The sequence below is a fragment of the Hippocampus bargibanti genome, linkage group LG02, assembly GCF_051943395.1.
Source record: "Hippocampus bargibanti isolate YZ-2025 linkage group LG02, ASM5194339v1, whole genome shotgun sequence".
Classification (NCBI taxonomy): Eukaryota; Metazoa; Chordata; class Actinopteri; order Syngnathiformes; family Syngnathidae; genus Hippocampus; species Hippocampus bargibanti.
The window spans coordinates 21,215,114-21,231,810 of record NC_142735.1 but is presented as its reverse complement, the minus strand read 5'-3'; the positions used below and the strand labels follow the sequence as shown (position 1 = coordinate 21,231,810).

General features: G+C 41.4%; 1 protein-coding gene across 5 annotated transcripts; it reads right to left on the bottom strand.

The window, feature by feature from the left end:
• Window positions 1–508: 508 nt before the first annotated feature.
• usp12b (ubiquitin specific peptidase 12b) lies at window positions 509–12,406 on the bottom strand. 5 transcript variants are annotated; one of them, XM_088989999.1, is made up of 10 exons: window positions 12,248–12,406; window positions 10,979–11,059; window positions 10,822–10,905; window positions 10,614–10,743; window positions 6,611–6,900; window positions 5,506–5,582; window positions 3,961–4,044; window positions 3,689–3,886; window positions 3,508–3,607; window positions 509–1,490 (listed from the first exon to the last, which is right to left on the bottom strand). In XM_088989999.1, exons 1-10 carry the CDS (start codon window positions 12,293–12,295, stop codon window positions 1,335–1,337), a joined length of 1,248 nt encoding a protein of 415 aa, XP_088846125.1. In that variant the 5' UTR covers window positions 12,296–12,406; the 3' UTR covers window positions 509–1,334. The 5 variants fall into 5 exon arrangements, with proteins under 5 accessions (XP_088846125.1, XP_088846121.1, XP_088846123.1 ...); XM_088989997.1 differs by having other exon boundaries at window positions 511–1,436; window positions 3,529–3,607; XM_088989995.1 differs by having other exon boundaries at window positions 509–1,436; window positions 3,529–3,886.
• Between the last annotated feature and the right edge of the window lie 4,291 nt (window positions 12,407–16,697).

Genomic DNA, 16,697 nt, shown 5'->3' with positions numbered 1-16,697 from the left:
AATGTTTGCATAGTTTATCCTCTGACAAATGCTGCAGTGGTTTTGGTTCTGGATTGTCACTCTAACCTTTCATGTTGTTTGATCCAATAATATCAAAGAATTTATCTTGTCACTTTCAACTATATTTTTTTACTTATTCAAATTAACTAATTCACACCAGAAATGTGCAAAAAATGTGTCCACTCCAGTGCCAGGGTTTTGTCATGTTCACTTAAATTCCAGGACTCACCGGAGATTGAGGTTTAGGAGTCGAGTTAATGCTTAAATTATATGGCTCGGGAGTAATATGAGGTGCAAGTGGGATCGGCTGTACAAAAGGCTAATGCTGCCCCCTTGTGGAAGGGAAAAAAAATTGCCAATGGTCTGACCAGCGCATTATCCCCACCCCCGCAAAAAAAAAAAAAAACAATTCGGAAATGGCGGTCCACATCATATTTTCAATTCCCGAATAAATTCGGGAATGGCAGTGAATGAGTGAATAATTCCATCTTTCGTCTCATTTCAAGCGAATCTTTATTTCCGCTTCCGATAACAACTTTATATATGTACACATGCACTCTCAGCAAATAAAAATGAAATCAAGTCTCACATATCCAACATGGGAGACAATTAAGGGGCATCAGTGAAGTGTGACATCCAAGTAAAATAAGTGAAACATTCGTCATAACATGAATCGTTAAATAATCATGTCATTTGACCTGAATACATTTGTGCACTTTGAGTGCAAGCGGGTGGCGAGCTTACTTTGAAGGGGGAACCCACCAATGGCGAATACTTGCCCATTGATTTACCATTTATTTATCGAGGTAAGGCAACAAAAAAACACATTCTCATTTTGCGATGTGCTGGAAACAGCAGAATCAACCAAAGTGTGCATCGCTTTACAGTTCAGTGCAGCAGTTGTGGTAAGGAAGCATGACTGCCGCCATGGTTTGTTTGGACCGTGCACTGAGTGTTTGCCGCTTGGCAACGAAACGACTGCGTGTCGGGTTAACGCTAGCATGCCTGAAGCCCTTCAGTGACGTGTGTGAGACGCAAAACAAAAACTTTGGAAGTTCACTTTGGAGGGGCCACGTAGGCCGTTAGCATGTCGCTAAACAGAGTTATCCCACCCGGCTAATTTCACACCCTTGAATATGTTCATTGAATCGGAGTCCTGTCAGTTGCTGCTGAGCTTGGAAACAGCTCGTGTCAGTCTTCCTCGAGGCCACTGAGCAGTCTCAACCAATCAGAGGAAGCGATGTGGCAATAAGCTCCGCCTCCGTGGTAAAAAAAAAGGCAGAAAGGTCTGTCCTGGTGCCCTCGGTCACATGGTTTCCCAATGACGGGTCGCTTCAGTCTCTAGACTGGTAGAAGAGGATGTATCCCGACTCAGAGTTTTTGGAGATGTCCGACGTCAGGCCGTAGAACTCCTCAATGGCCTGCGCGTCAATTTTCTGGGGGAATAACACAAAATTATTGAGAAAAAAAATACCGGTATAATGATACAACTGTTGTTGGGCAGACGATGAACGACTAAAGAAGCATTCCAGAAAGCAATTCATCTTCTGAACCGCAATTCATATTTATGAAGAGTTCGCACGCCATTTTGCAATTCACTCAATTTATATTCAGTGACCCACTCGTACAAATGATAGATAAAATTTCAATTAATAATGACGGATTACTGTGAACAAAGACCTTGGTGTCTTTGTGATGAACAAGATGAGTCGTTGATGTGTTTAAACAGCTGCTACATAAGGGCTGTTATAACGATAGTGCTTATTATATTTTTACTTCATTCATTCGCCCAAGATATCACTGACTGGTATCATCATCTTTCGCAAGTGCAGACGCCCCCAACTTACAAACAAGATACGTTCCGAATGGTAAGGTGAATTAGTTGGTAAGTTGCTTCAGTGCTATATTTTGTAAGGAATGTATGTTTAAGGCTAATATAAGTATTTTTAAGGCTTGTATAAGTAACCTGGATTGGTTTGTACTAAAAATAAACATTTAATAAAATATATGCTCTATAAAGGTATGTACATGTACAAGTGGAGAAAATAATACAGTGACGTGCAGTCAGGGGAGGCAGGTGAGGCTGTGCCTCACGTGTCATCATGGAAATATCAAATGAAAAAAATAATTAAACAGTTATATTTATTTAGTGATTTGTACTTTAAAGTTCTTTTCCATTTAACTTCACCATTTAAACAGCTTCTTCCCCCAAGCCATTAACTCTTTGAACTCTTTCAACAGTAGCCAAAATGGAACTGTATAGTGCCACTTAGCAGTTTTTTTTTGACAACGATACTAGTGCAGCGTGTTCTACCGGAAACAAATTCCTTGTGTGTTCTACATACTTGGCAATAAAGATGATTCTGATTCTGATTCTGATTTTTCACATTTACCGTTCAAAAGTGGAGACGAGCGGTGAGGCAGCAGCCGGCTGAGCCTCACTATGGATTGCGCAATGACTATGCTAACTGTGCTGGCTTGCTCTGCAGGGAGACCGCATTGCTGTCCCTCTGCATATCGCTATTAAAGTGTTCAACCACTCTTAGTATATGAACTAAATTTCTACAGTTTAGCTGGTGTATATAATGTACAGTCACTGTACATAATAAACACTGTACTACATTTATTTTATTTTTATCAAAACTGTGGTGCATAGGTGAGGCACACAGTTCTTCTGCCTCATGACAGGGGGCGCTGGTGATTCCAGAAAGTCTTCTTGCGACTCCTGAGCTGCAGAATAATAGAATTAGTGAGTTATTTTTTCGTGTTGCTTGGCCTTATTTTCAGAATGGTGGATTACATATCTAAATTGAAAGAAATAGAGAGACTTTTAAAACTGAAGAAAGATAAGGAAGGCTTCTACAAAGAAGTCATTGATGCCTTTCTTCGGAAGGAGCGGCACATGGACTTCAATTATAAGTAAAGGTAACACGATAATCACTTTTTTTCTTCTTTTTTTCTATGCTACAGTTTATATAAAGAATTCTGACATGACATTTTAAACAAAACACGTTAACTGTTGCCAATCAAATGGTGAATAAACTACTCTGTAGAGTTCATATGTTTGTAAATCTGACTGTGATGACGTCAGTGCTTCACCAGCCATGAACCTCACCGCACGTCACTGGAATAATACATATGTTACTACAAAAATGTTCGTATGTACCGTTGTTCATAACTCAAATGTTCGTAAGTAGGAGAGCGTCTGTACTCAATAAGGCCAGCATTACTACATGCTCATCCTTAATTAAGTGTGAGTTTTTTCAAATGTTTACATGGGACGATTAGCAATTTGGGTTCAGACTTTAGCAAGCATCACGGCACTTGACAGACTAGATTTGCTTGGGCGGGCTGAATAAAATGATGTGGCGGGCCAGATTTGGCCCCAGGGCCTTGACTTTGACACCCGTGCGTTACAAACTACAAAAGCCCGGTTATTTGTCACGACAGGCCGAAGACACAAGCCAACTGCCGGCCGCTTCCTGGAAGAAGAGATTTCAAAGCCACGAACGGAACCGGGGAACACACCTCAACAATGTCATCGTCAAATAGGAGCCAGAAGCCGTGGCTCTTGACGATGGTGATGTAGTGGCCTCGGTTGGGCCCACTGAAGAGGACAACAAGACATAAACGAGTGCGATAGAAAGCGACAGAGAAGGCGAACCGAAAGACAAAAGTCAGGTCCCACCTCCCGCAGTGCACCACCACTGCCACCAGGTCGTACATGCGATCCGGATTGGTAGCGTCCCCCGATGTGTTGAAGAGGCGGAGCTCCAGAGGGAAGACTACGCGGTAGGACAATTTGGTGTAGCGGTGTAGCTGATCCATGTACTTGAAGCGCTTGAGGTGCAGCGCCAGGATCATTGGCAGTTTCTTCACTCTCATCCTGAGTAGCGGAAACCTGTTAACCCTTGCAACGAGCCACCAAAAATAAAAACTATCAAAGGACAAATGGCTAACCTTTTCTGGGCTTCCTGTTTGCTGCGGCACTGCTCGCAGTAGTACTTGTACTCACTGCACAGAGTCTCCGTGTTGCTGAAACCCCTGCGAGGTCCAAAGAGGAGACGGACACAGAAATTAGGCAATTGGGTACACTTATAGAACTACCTGGGCACAATATTAGAACCACCCAGTGGTGGACCGTCAGGGCCAGCAAAGCCTTCTCTGCTGGCCTAATAATATCTGAATCACAGACTGATGTTAATTATATTTTGTCCATGAATTATTATTAAATAATTCCAAATTGTCTTTCAGCTTCCTTTCATTACTTTTCCCCTGTTGTGCTGCTTCCAGATTTGTGTTTTTATATTTAAGCATTTAACCAATCACAATTCAGCCATCATTTGTTACCAAGGTCAGAAATCTACCTGGACGCCTTCACAATCAGTTCTGCAGGCCCTGGAGCATTAAATGTGTCAATCAAAATGTTGTTTTAACCAATCAGATTTTGAGTTGGCAACCCAAAAGAGGGACCAACGCCTTCTTGCAGGCGTTGGTCAACGTCAGAGTTTTCGCAAACTATGATTGGCTTGTCATTAGCTAATCATAGTTTGTGAAAACCGCTCCGATCACTACCTGCTAGTGACAAGAGCATACTGGCCAGAGCTAGCACACTGTATCGTTCGCGAGCTACATAAGCGAATATATTGTGTTGATTTAACTCATTCACCGCCAGACGATGTGCAAAAATGTGTCCACACCTGTGCCAAGGTTTTTGTCATTTTCACTCAAATTGCAGGACCCACAGAATATTGTGTTTTAGGACAACATAAACATTCAATTCAGTGTAACAAACCTTACTCTTTTCTTTCATCAGAAAAAAACTAGTTAATTCCTAAGTTGTATGGTATGGAGTTATCTGTGCTTGAAATGGGGGCGGCTGTGCAAAATACAATACAACACGTACATATTGATTCATATAGAACTTTAACAACAGCTGAAGCTGTAACAAAGTGCCAACACGGACAAAAGGCAAATGCTCCCCCCTCGTGGAAGGGAAAAACCGTTGCCAGCGATCTGACTAGACTGTATCGTCACCACCGCAAGAAAAAACAAACCCGAACAAATTCAGGAATGACGCTTGACATCACACTTTTCAATTCCCGAATAAATTCGGGAATGGCAGCGAATGAGTTAATAGCAGTTTTGCCAACCCAAAATGGCTGAAGGAGGAGAAGAAATGGATTTGGTTGCAGATTTACTGTTAAAGCCATTTTCAAGAAGAACTTAATTATTGAACAATTATTTCCTGGCTAATGGTACCTTCTAAGGGACTTGTAGTAAATCACACCATACTTTTTTCAGTCTGGATTGATTCAGACGTAGCACTACTAAAGGACATTATAAATTTATAAAAGGTAACATCTAGTGCTTCTCTTGTCATACTAGTGGCACACAGATGTCAAGATTTGCTTCACGAGTAACAGGACATTGTTCAACTCATGCACTCCAGCGGTGCTCTCGTAAATCCTGGATGAAGAATGATTGCTCAGAGGGTGCCGTCACCTGAGACAGTGCGTGATGGATGTGTTCTGCTCCACGTCCACCGACAAATCCAGGAAGTCCTCATCCTTGCTGCTAACCTGCAAACAGCGGTCCAATCTCATCACGATCCTCCTCATCAGCCATACAGTGCACAAATGCAGTCCTGTCATTGCAGTTTCGGCAGCGATTCCCAACTTTGGGGCTTAACTCGTTCACTGCCAGACGTGCAAAAAAGTGTCTTCTCCAGTGCCAGGGTTTGTGCCCTTTTCACTCAAATTGAAGGACCCACAGAATATTGAGTTTTAGGACCACATAAACACTCAATACAGTGTTAGAAACCTTTGACTCTCTTCTTTCATCAGAAAAAAAGTAAATTCCTAAATTATATGGGTCTGGAGTTATATGAGCTGGAAATGAGGGCGGCTGTGCAAAATACAGTGCAATACATACATATTGATTTATATAGGGCTTTAACAACAGCTAAAGGTGGAACAAAGCGCTATCATGAAAAAAGGGAAATGCTGCCCCTTTGTGGAAAAGAAAAAAAATTGCCAGAGGCCATGGTCAGCGCTTTATCGGCACCTAAGCATGAAAAAAACAAAACCTGAACAAATTCGGGAATAGCGCTCTACGTTCTATTCTCAATTCCCGAAAAATTTGTGAATGGCAAGTTAAAAATCCATCATTGGTGCCTTTGGAAATGATACAATATCCTAAAACTGGACCAAAATTGAGTTCCTGACGACAAAAAAAATATGGTGAAAAGCAGGCAAGGCTATTAGCTTTTGGCATTTTGGCGTCACAGACATAAGTTGAAGTGAATTGAGCAGCTTCATTTAGATGAATGGTGGTGCTTTGCAACCTTCTTGTGGCATTTAGGTGATATGGAATTATGTTCAGTGAGTTGAAGAGTTTCATTGACACCAATTTAAAAGTATTTTGGGAAGCGATTTATTAGAATGTGGTAATCATTGTCCATCTGTGCCAGCGACGTACAGCAATATATATTTTTAATGCTCTTCGACTGGAGGTGCAAACCAGAGCTTTGTGTTCAACTACGCAGGCTCTCATCTCATTTCATGTCAATTGAGATGACGAGGGAGAGTGACATTATTTCATCACTCACCGCTTCACAGTTGAGGCAGCGCGTCTCGTTGGTTAGCGTTCCTTGGAAGATTTCGTGGACCCATGTCTGCTGCGTCTCCTTCCCATTGTCGTCTCCGCCTTCTTCTTCTTCTTCTTCTCCACCTCCTCCGAGTACGACTACCTCGCCGCCACCTCCTCCTCCATTCTGCACCAGTTTTCCATTCTGCTGCCCCTCCTGGCTCTTCTCCTCCTGGAGCAGGTCTGCGATGGTGTTGAGGAGGTAGTTGAGGAACTCGTGGGCATCTTGCTGCATGTAGTTGTCAAACAGTTCTGCATAAAGAAGGCGGGACGCGGTCATGTCAGGTCAATTTTGTTGACAGCACGCCAAATAGCGACAAACAGTGGCCTCCCTCATGCACATATGGTATTGTAAAACGAATGCTGGTTAATGAATAATAAAATACATGCTGGGTGCTCACGAAACAATGTCAATTTCACTAGAACACTGCGAAATGCAATAAGGCAATATTCAATTTCCCTTTCCAGGCAGTGAGTGATATCATCGTTTTCAGCGCATTGACGACTGCCGTGTCCATAAACGGCAAGGGAGGACGGGGAGCGAGTGTCACGTTTGCAAGCTGCAAATATAGTTGCTCTTTGGAGTTTGTGAGCTCAAAACAAAAATATGGAGTTGTTTTTTTTATGGGGGGGTGTGAGGGTGGGCAATACTGTGACGTTGACAGAGTGCTTCAATAACATAATTTATCTCTCTCTCTCTCCACCTTTTCTCTCTCCCTCTCTAAATATCCATAAATTATCGCTACTCAATAGGCATTGAGGTTGAAAGAGAACGTCCCACCAGATTGTGGCCACGACGGGAGGTAAAAATCATTATAAACTATGGACATTATAAATTATTGACATTTGCTAGTCCGATATGTTTAGTTAATGTCACATAAGAAAGACCCTTTATTATATATAGAATATTTTTTTGTAATGTTTATGTGAAGTGAAGTATTGAAACACATCTGTATTGTTAGTTTTTTAACCCATTCATGCCGAGCCTGTTCATATGAAGACAGATAAATTCGTTTTCAAATGCATTAATGTTGTTTTTGGCCACATTAATTATTGATAATTATATTATTGTTAATTATATACGCCATTTAAATCTATTTGATACTTGATTTTATTTTGATTTTTTTCATGAATTTGTCTGTGTTCATATGAACACGATCTGCGTAAATGGGTTTTAAAAAAGTAGCCGATTTGATAAATAATATAAAATATTATTTATTATTTATTATTAAATTTATTTATTTATTATTTATTAATAAAAGTATTATTAACAATTGTTATATGTTCAATGTCTTTATTTATTTATTATTGTTGTTTTCCAGGACAACACATTTATGTATGTATTTATTTATGTATTTTTGCTTACCCGTTCATTTATTTATTTGATCATCCATTCATTTATTTGTGTATTTATTTATTTATTTAATTTTTCATTTATTATTTTACATTTTGGTGGCTTTTGTTATTTATTTATTTGCATACTTGTTTATTTATTCATTTATTTATTCATGTAGTCATTTGTTTTTTATTTTTTTAACAAACAATTATGTGGTGGCTGTCTATTTATTTATTATTGTTGTTTTCTAGGATCACATATTTATTATTTATTATTTATTTAGCCATCCATTTATTTATTGGATATCTATTTATTTATGTGTTTATTTATTTATTGCTTACCCATTTATTTATTTATTTGCTCATCCATTCATTTATTTGTGTATTTATTTATAATAATACATTTAATTTCAAGCTCCTTTCAAAACACCCAAGGACACTTTACAATAAAAACAATAAAACAAAGCACATAACAATAAAACCATAAATAAAATGATAAATAATAAAATAGCAGATTGAACTAGACATTGAAAGCAATTTTAAACAGAGGGGTTTTGAGGTGGGACTTGAAAATAGGGAGGGAGTCAATATTACGGATGTTGGGTGGAAGTGAATTCCATTTGGGAGCAGAGCGGCTGAAAGCTCTGCATCCCATCATGGTGAGACGGGCAGAGGGCACATAGAGGTGAAGGGAGGATGAGGATCTGAGGGACCGAGAGGGAATGGAGATTTGAAGCAGATCAGAAAGATAGGGAGGGGCAAGGTTATGGATGGCTCTGAATGTAAACAGAAGTATTTTGAATTCAATTCAATGTTTAACAGGGAGCCAGTGGAGTTGCTGGAGGACAGGGTTGGTGTGGTCAAAGGAGGGGGTTCTAGATCGGATCATCACTAGAACGATGATCCGGGCTAAAGAATTTTGGCCGAGTTGGAGTTTATGGAGAAATTTCTGATTGACACCGAAGAGAAGTGAGTTACAATAATCGATGCGGGAGATGACGAGACTGTGGATAAGGATAGCAGTGGTGTGAGGGGTGAGAGAGGGACAGAGACAATTGATTTTAAGGAGTTGGAACTATGCAGACAGAGTTATGTTATTTATATGGGAGTGAAAAGATAGTGAGCTATCGAGGATGACACCCAGGCTCTTGACCTGAGGGGAGGGGGACATGGTTGAACTGTCAATGGTGAGAGAGAAACTGTTTGTTTTGTGGAGGGTGGATTTGGTACCGACAAGGAGAAGTTCAGTTTTTTCACCGTTAAGCTTGAGAAAGTTATGGGAAAAACAGGATTTAATTTCTGAGAGGCAAAGTGGGAAGGATGAAGGTGGAAGAAAGGCGTCGGGTTTGCTGCAGCGGTAGAGTTGGTTGTCATCTGCGAAGCAGTGAAAGTGAGTGCCAAACTTATGGAAAATATTGCCAAGAGGAAGTAGGTAGATAATAAAGAGAAGGGGCCCCAGGACAGACCCTTGAGGCACACCAGAGGACACAGGAGAGGACCGTGAGGTGAACGAGTTGATTTGGATAAATTGTGAGCGATCAGAGAGATAGGAATGAAACCAGCGAAGTGGGGTGTGCGTGATGCCTAGGGTGGAAAGTCTGTTGAGCAGGATAGGGTGGGAAATGGTGTCAAAAGCTGAGGTCAGGTCGAGAAGGATGAGGATAGAGAGTGAACCGGCATCGGTTGCCATGAAAAGATCATTCGTGATTTTTATGAGAGCCGATTCAGTACTGTGGCGGGGGCGGAAACCAGACTGGAATTGTTCGTAGAGGTTATTGTGAGTGAGGTGAGAGTGAAGCTGAGACGCAACTGTCTTTTCAATGATTTTGGCGATGAATGGAAGGTGAGAGGCAGCGGCCTGGTTAGCCCTCAACAGCGGTAACAGGTGGGTGGAGATGATAATGCGGCTTCGTCTGTGATCCGGATAAGCGACCATGAGATGAATCGATAGCGATAGCCAACGTTCGTCTGGTGACTGTTCGGGAACCATAAAAAGCTAAAAAGAGGTTAAAAAAGGCTAAAAGAAGATAAAAACATTTCACGGGCAAGCAGCGGCAGCCAAAGCGTGGCAGCCAAAGCGCGCCAGCGTACGCTCGACCCGGAAGCCAATTATTTATTTTGTCATTTATTATTTTACATTTTGGTAGCTGTTGTTATTTATTTATTCATTTTTGCTTAGCAGTTCATGTATTTATTTGCTCATCCATTCATTTATTTGTGTATTTATTTAGTTATTTTGTCATTTATTATTTTACATTTTGGTGGCTGTTGTTACTATTTGCATACTTGTTTATTTATTCATTTATTTATTCATGTAGTCATTTGATTTTGATTTTTTTAACATAAACAACTATGTTTGGTGGCTGTCTATTTATTTATTATTGTTTTTTCCAGGATCGCATGTTTATCTATCTATCTGGCCATTTATTTATTTATTTATTTATTTATTTATTTTTATTGTTACTCTTCTTAAATGTTAGTCTAAAATGTAATTCCAATTAAAGTATCAAAATAAGGGGCCATTTTTATGCTAAGGACGGTTGTTGGTAGCTACTAAATGTAATTTAGATGAGCAGCCGTTTTAGTCAATCAACAACATCAACAGTTCAGTCCATGAAAAAAGTGGCCACCATTTTCCTTTCTCAGTCGTGAGATGAATTTCTTTGGAGGGATCACGCCCACTTTCTTCTTCTGTGTGGCGATGCTGTTGAACAAATCAGCCAGGCAGGTGAGGAGAGACTCTTTGCGTCTGGGCTGCACCTGTGAGCACAAAATCTCCAGGTGTCAGAGAAGCAAGCCAAGCGGTACTCCACCAATCTCACTGTAATGTCGCTTTACCTTGTAGGCCAACACCTTCTCCCTGAATGGGCGACAGAAGTAGAGAGCTTGCAGCACTGAGTTACAGTAGCACGTGTTGCCAAACTGAGGAACAGACAGACAACTTTGTTGTAACGAATCGGCCCGGAAAGTGGAGACGGAGACACTGATTACTGACGTTGACTAATCCAAAGTAGTGCTCATTCACGGGGAACTGTTCTGGTCCAATCTCCTTCTCTAAGGCAGAGGCATTGGCGCCCTATGGAGGGGGGAATAAAATTCAGAAGCAATCCAACAGAATGGAACCAAAACAGTCAGTCCGAGTAGTGAAGAATATCTAATCTTAATTTTAGCAGCATTTTTTGGCCTTGTGAGAAATGCAAGCATGTTGAGTTCAACACATAGTAGTGACATGACAAGTGTTTGCCATCTTTGTGAAATGTTTTTAAAAATGCTTCTAATATTCTTGAAAATTCAGTAAAAACAACTCGTGACTTAAGCACATGAACTTTTGATGCCCTTCTCACCAATTACGTTCAATTTGCACTGTCAAAGTGTCTAGTCACCCTGTTTGAAACGGTAATTCTGGCGAGTCGCTTTAAAGACCCACCGTGGAATCTGCTCCTGCAGGGTTATTGGTGGACAGTTTCAATGGTAACCTGTTGGTCAATCAAGTAGCAGAAACCCCAGTAACAGATGAAAGGAAAGTGTCGTGGAAATGTGGCAACAAATAATCAAATTAAAATATTTCGCACATCTTCGAGATATTCTATGGCCGATATCACACAAAAGGTTCCCCAAAAGCCCACTTTTTTCAACCTAAAGAAAAACTCAGCTTTCCCGGAACCCATCATTGAATGTTCGAAATTCATCCTACATTCTACACCGCTTGAAGAACTTCTGGTTTACCAAAGAAAAGGAATTTTGGAAAAATCTTGTCACATAAATATTGGGTTGTACAAAAGCCAACAGTGGTTAATAGCCCGTTATTTCTAGACCAATGAAATACAATTGTGTGACTGGATGATCTCTCACGACATATCTGCGTACTAAAGACAAGCACACCTCAGGCTCGAATTTCTTCTCCCATTTTCAACTTCGACCTCCACATGAAACGCATGTTGATCAACAGATCCAAAAGATCACTTTGTCCGCCTTCCCAATCTGTGGGAACCTAACAGCTTCCATCACATGACTGCTGATCGTGCTAACGTCCAGACCCACAGGAAAGAATCAATTTTACCTAAGCATAATGTCCCAGGATGGTGGATATAAGTAGTGATGTGGTACGGGGCTCACATTACTGCCATGGATACAAAGCGAAAGTAGTGGTTTAACCATTCAAACCGTGTTGTTGTTATGTGTTGGATGCTTAGCAAGTAAGTTAGCACGTCAGCTAGCCCATTGCCGACAGTCAAGAAGGGAGCCGAAAATGCCAAATCCTTACCATCGTACAAATCGAGGCGAACTTTCGGACTGTCATCAGTATTTCCATCCGTTCGCCGCCATGTTGGACCAAACCCTGACGGTGAAATGCTCAGCCGATGCGGCTGCCCAGTTCCGGGAGAGGCTGGAAAGCTTCGAGGCTTCAATGCTCCAAAGCTGACTTTGCCCTGTACACATCGTGCACTTGGACTAGATTACCCCATAAGCAGTGTACCGCACGTCCACGTTGCCGCCACATTGCATGTGGCAATCGAGACCAAAGTCATTTCTATATTTTTTGATTGAATTGAATTTAAGGGGGCAGGTTTGTGTATTTTCATTTTTATTCAATCTATTTTGAAAGAGGAACTTAAAACAAGATCAGATAATATGGTTGCATAAGTGGCTGTGTTCTGCATTATTCAACGCATGTTAATGGTGGTAAGCACACGACTTCATCTTTTGAACCGAAGCGACGTGTCTGTGGTTATGGCAACAATGTTATTATTGTTATTATCGTTATTGTTCTTGTCAGCTAATAAATTAAAAACAATTGCAAACATTTATACACCACCTACATTACACATGCAGTTGAAACAAAGTGATTTACAAAACATTTAACATATAATGCAATTACTGTATACAAGAGAACATCAAACAAATAAATCAAACATTTTTTCACAACCCCAACCTTGATGACCCGGGCGTCTTAAAAATATGTTCCTAAAAAAGGGGGGCAGGGGCCGAGTTGATACATCACGTATGGCGGAGCTGCTAACGTACAACAAAACCCAAACAATCTATTTAAACATACGTCAAATGAACCCAAAAATTCTGAAGATACAAAAAGGAGAGGAGTAGCAGTACCTTACATTGCAGGAATTTCTGAAAAACTACAAAGAGTCTTTTGGCAACATAAAATTCCTACTTATTTCAAACCAATAAACACTTTAAAGGACAACCGACGTCTTCCGTCAAGTTGTGTCCATAATTTGTAAAATGGCTTCAAATGACTTCTACTGAGCGTATTTTAATACGATTTCACCACATATAGCTATATTTTACGTTTTAAGACTTGCGCTGAATATTCAGGAAGTCTTGTTTTTGAGTTGATGACGAGTCCGTACGTGACGTCACTAAAGGAACGCCCCTGACCGAAAAAAAAAAGACACATTGTAGCAGTCCTTCCATCACGTCAATGTATTTTGCTGTACTTGTTTGGTCTGGGGACCTCGTGTTGGACCCAAAAGCCACCAGAAGAGGGCGTCCAAGCTCCATATAAGGAATTTATCAGCCTGTGGAAACGAAGGTGGCCACAGGAGGTCGCCATTTTGTGCCTCTTTTCGGTGAGACATTTCCCCTCAATGTTGCCTCAAAATGGCACGGAATAAATTCTTTAATCTGTCATGATCTGGTTGGCGACCAACGGGGGGCGCTGTCGGCCCCGCCTGCACCTGCACAGGTGCTGGTCGTCCCGATCAGATTGGCGACCAACGGGTAGCGACGTCAGCCCTGCCTACAGCCTCGCAGGTGCTGGTCGTTTAATCACTGACACTTAAAAGGACACCCGGCACGACCATCCGGTGTCGGTTCATTGTTTGCTGCATGTTTGTTGCATGCATTGTGTATGCTGTGCATGTGTTTGTTTAACCTTGGCGGACTTTTACACTTGGTTTTCTTTTGATACTTTTTTTCTGTTCAGATCATTTTGATGTTTTACATTTTGTTCCTGCTGACCTTTATTTTAATACAATTTGTCAAACAACCTCCTGCTCCCTCCTGCCTGCTTCTTGGGATCCGCACCCGCCATCACCACCTCGCAAACCGTGACACAGGGAGCAGTTGGGTCGCGACATCCGAGAGAGAGGATTGATGGTGGACACGGGAGCCACTTCGCATATCATCACTGACGTGACCATGTTCAAGAATTTCAACAGCACCTTCAGACCGGAAAGACACCGCGTGGAGCTGGCGGACGGCCCACAATGCAGCGGAGTCGCACAGAAAAGGGGAGATGCTGAGGTCTCTTTGATAGACATCACAGGACAAAGACATAAAGCAACGCTGAAAGACGCTTTATACATTCCTTCATACCCCCAAGACATTTTCTCTGTAAAGAAGGCGACCACCAACGGAGCAGCAGTGTTATTTAAAGAATGCAAAAATGCACTGATTACAAAAGGCGGGACAAAATATGATATACATGTGAATGGAAAGTTGTACTATTTACACATTGAGAAAGAGACACAGATAAATGAAAATGGTTGAAAACACATTATGGCATGAGATTAAGCCTAAGATTAGTGAGGTCTTTCAGGAGCCTAATAAGAATAGAGCCCAAGAGTCATGTATACAAGACAGGGATGCACGTGACAGTAGTCACAGAGATTAGGCCAAATGAACATAACCTCACATAACAAAGTAACACAAATGATGAACCTGAAAATAGAAGGTATCCTACTGGGGAAAGAAAGAGACCTAGCCACTTTGATGATTTCGTGGTTGAGTACAGCGATAACGATGAGGCACACACCACAGTAGACTACTGTTACAGAGCAGTGTGGTGTTCCTCAAACATATGCAGAGGCAATTAGATCAACTTATTCTCAAGAATGGGCAAAAGCCACGGATGAGGAAATTCAGTCATTTAATGACAACAACATTTACTGTGACAACCCTACCTGCGGGCAAGAAAACAGTGGGGGGTAAATGGGTATATGCTATCAAATGTGATGTAGATGGTAGAGATAAATACAAAGCACGATTTGTAGCAAAGGGCTATAGCCAGGTGAAGGACATAGACTATGGAGAGACATTTTCACCAACAGCAAATGTAACAGGTATAAGAGTGGTGCTTCAAAAAGCAGCTCTGGATAATGAAGAAAAGGATGATGGTCTAGTTTAAAAACTAGAAAAATCACTTTACGATCTCAAACAATCTGGCCAAAACGGGAACAAGGTCTTACATGATTATTTAACTGATAATGAGTACAAGCAAAACCCAGGTGATTATTGTATTTATGCCAAAGAGTCAAGAAATGACAAGGTGATCAAAATCATATGGGGCGGTGATTTCATTATTGACGACTACCAATATGCAAAAACAATTGTATTTGAGAGTTTACACCCATTGTTTTTGGAGGTTGAAATGTGTAAGACAGGGTTTACATTGTTCTATTTATTTTGGTTTACATTACAGCAAACTGAGTATTAGTGGGGGTGTTAAGAAAGTTAGATTGTATCCTCATTTTGTGAAATGCTGTAAGACTGAGCTGATCTGGCAACCCAGCCACAACGCGACATCACGTGATTTGACAGTGATCAAAGCCAGTATATGTGTATGTGTTTTTGACTTCTTGTACGACGATGAGCGCAGCGGCTGCTCTCTGTGGTCCGGCAAATAAATATCCTACTTGTATGATCTAAACAAGAGGACCATTTCGACTCTTTATTCTCCCAAATGCATCGCGAAAGCGCTGAAGATCTCAACAAAAACAATCATTCACACCACCGTCATTGAATGGGAACCGATCGAACCGATCCACACTAGTCGGGCTATTGTTCCTCTACACCACCTGCGACTACTTTGAAATATCTCACAATATTTTGTATCTATATGTAATGGAGTTGTGCACTAAGATTATTAAATGATGATGGAAGTGACGCAACAGCGCACTGTATGGCACGAAGTCCCGCCCATAGTTCTTATAACTACTTGGAGACGAAACCCATGCGACTTTACCCGTCCCTTCTGCCATACTGTGTTGCAGCAAGAAAACAATAAAACCCATACGACTTCACCCATCCCTTTTGCCATACTGTGTTGCAGCAATAAAAGAAATAAAAAGACACATCCACTCGTCTGGTATTATTAAAACGGCAGCAACGTGGAGCTCAAGACAGTCACTGTTGTGACACCCGTCACATATATACTTACGTATAGTAATTATTTGAATACTTAGGTATTTAAGTTTTCCGTTTATTTAAAAATACGTACATGACTATTCCTGACCCCCCACGTAGCTCCGTTAGTGGAATCGTCCGAAAATGGACTTAAAAAACACTTTCGGCTGGGGGGTTTATGCCGAGTGAAGTTTGTCTACTTCTTCCTCCTTGTCCTCCTCTTCTTCGTTTTTCGCCCTGCCCAGTGTAGTGTCCCGTGCTCACGTTCTCCCACATCCACGCGGAGTTCCCCCTGGAGCCAGTTAGTCGCTTTTTGGAGCATTACGACATATGCGTTTGGCACAGGTTTCAAGAGTTTCTCTGCTGCACAAGCAGATACAGGGGATAAAAGAACTGGGGCAACGCGAGGAGGACGAGGAGAAGGAGAGAGGAAGAAGAGGAGGAGGAGGAGGAGGAGGAGGAGGAGGAGGAGGAGGAGGAGGAGGAGGAGGAGGAGGAGGAGGAGGAGGAGGAGGAGGAGGAGGAGGAGGAGGAGGAGGAGGAGGAGGAGGAGGAGGAGGAGGAGGAGG

Excerpts from the sequence above, each read along its gene's own strand:
- usp12b (XM_088989995.1), bottom strand. The coding sequence starts at position 12,295 with ATGGAAATACTGATGACAGTCCGAAAGTTCGCCTCGATTTGTACGATG. Across the intron at positions 5,583-6,610 it reads GCTGCCTCAACTGTGAAGCG|GTTAGCAGCAAGGATGAGGA; the intron begins GTGAGTGATGAA and ends CGCTGTTTGCAG. Across the intron at positions 1,437-3,528 it reads TTGACGATGACATTGTTGAG|AAAATTGACGCGCAGGCCAT; the intron begins GTGTGTTCCCCG and ends TTATTCCCCCAG.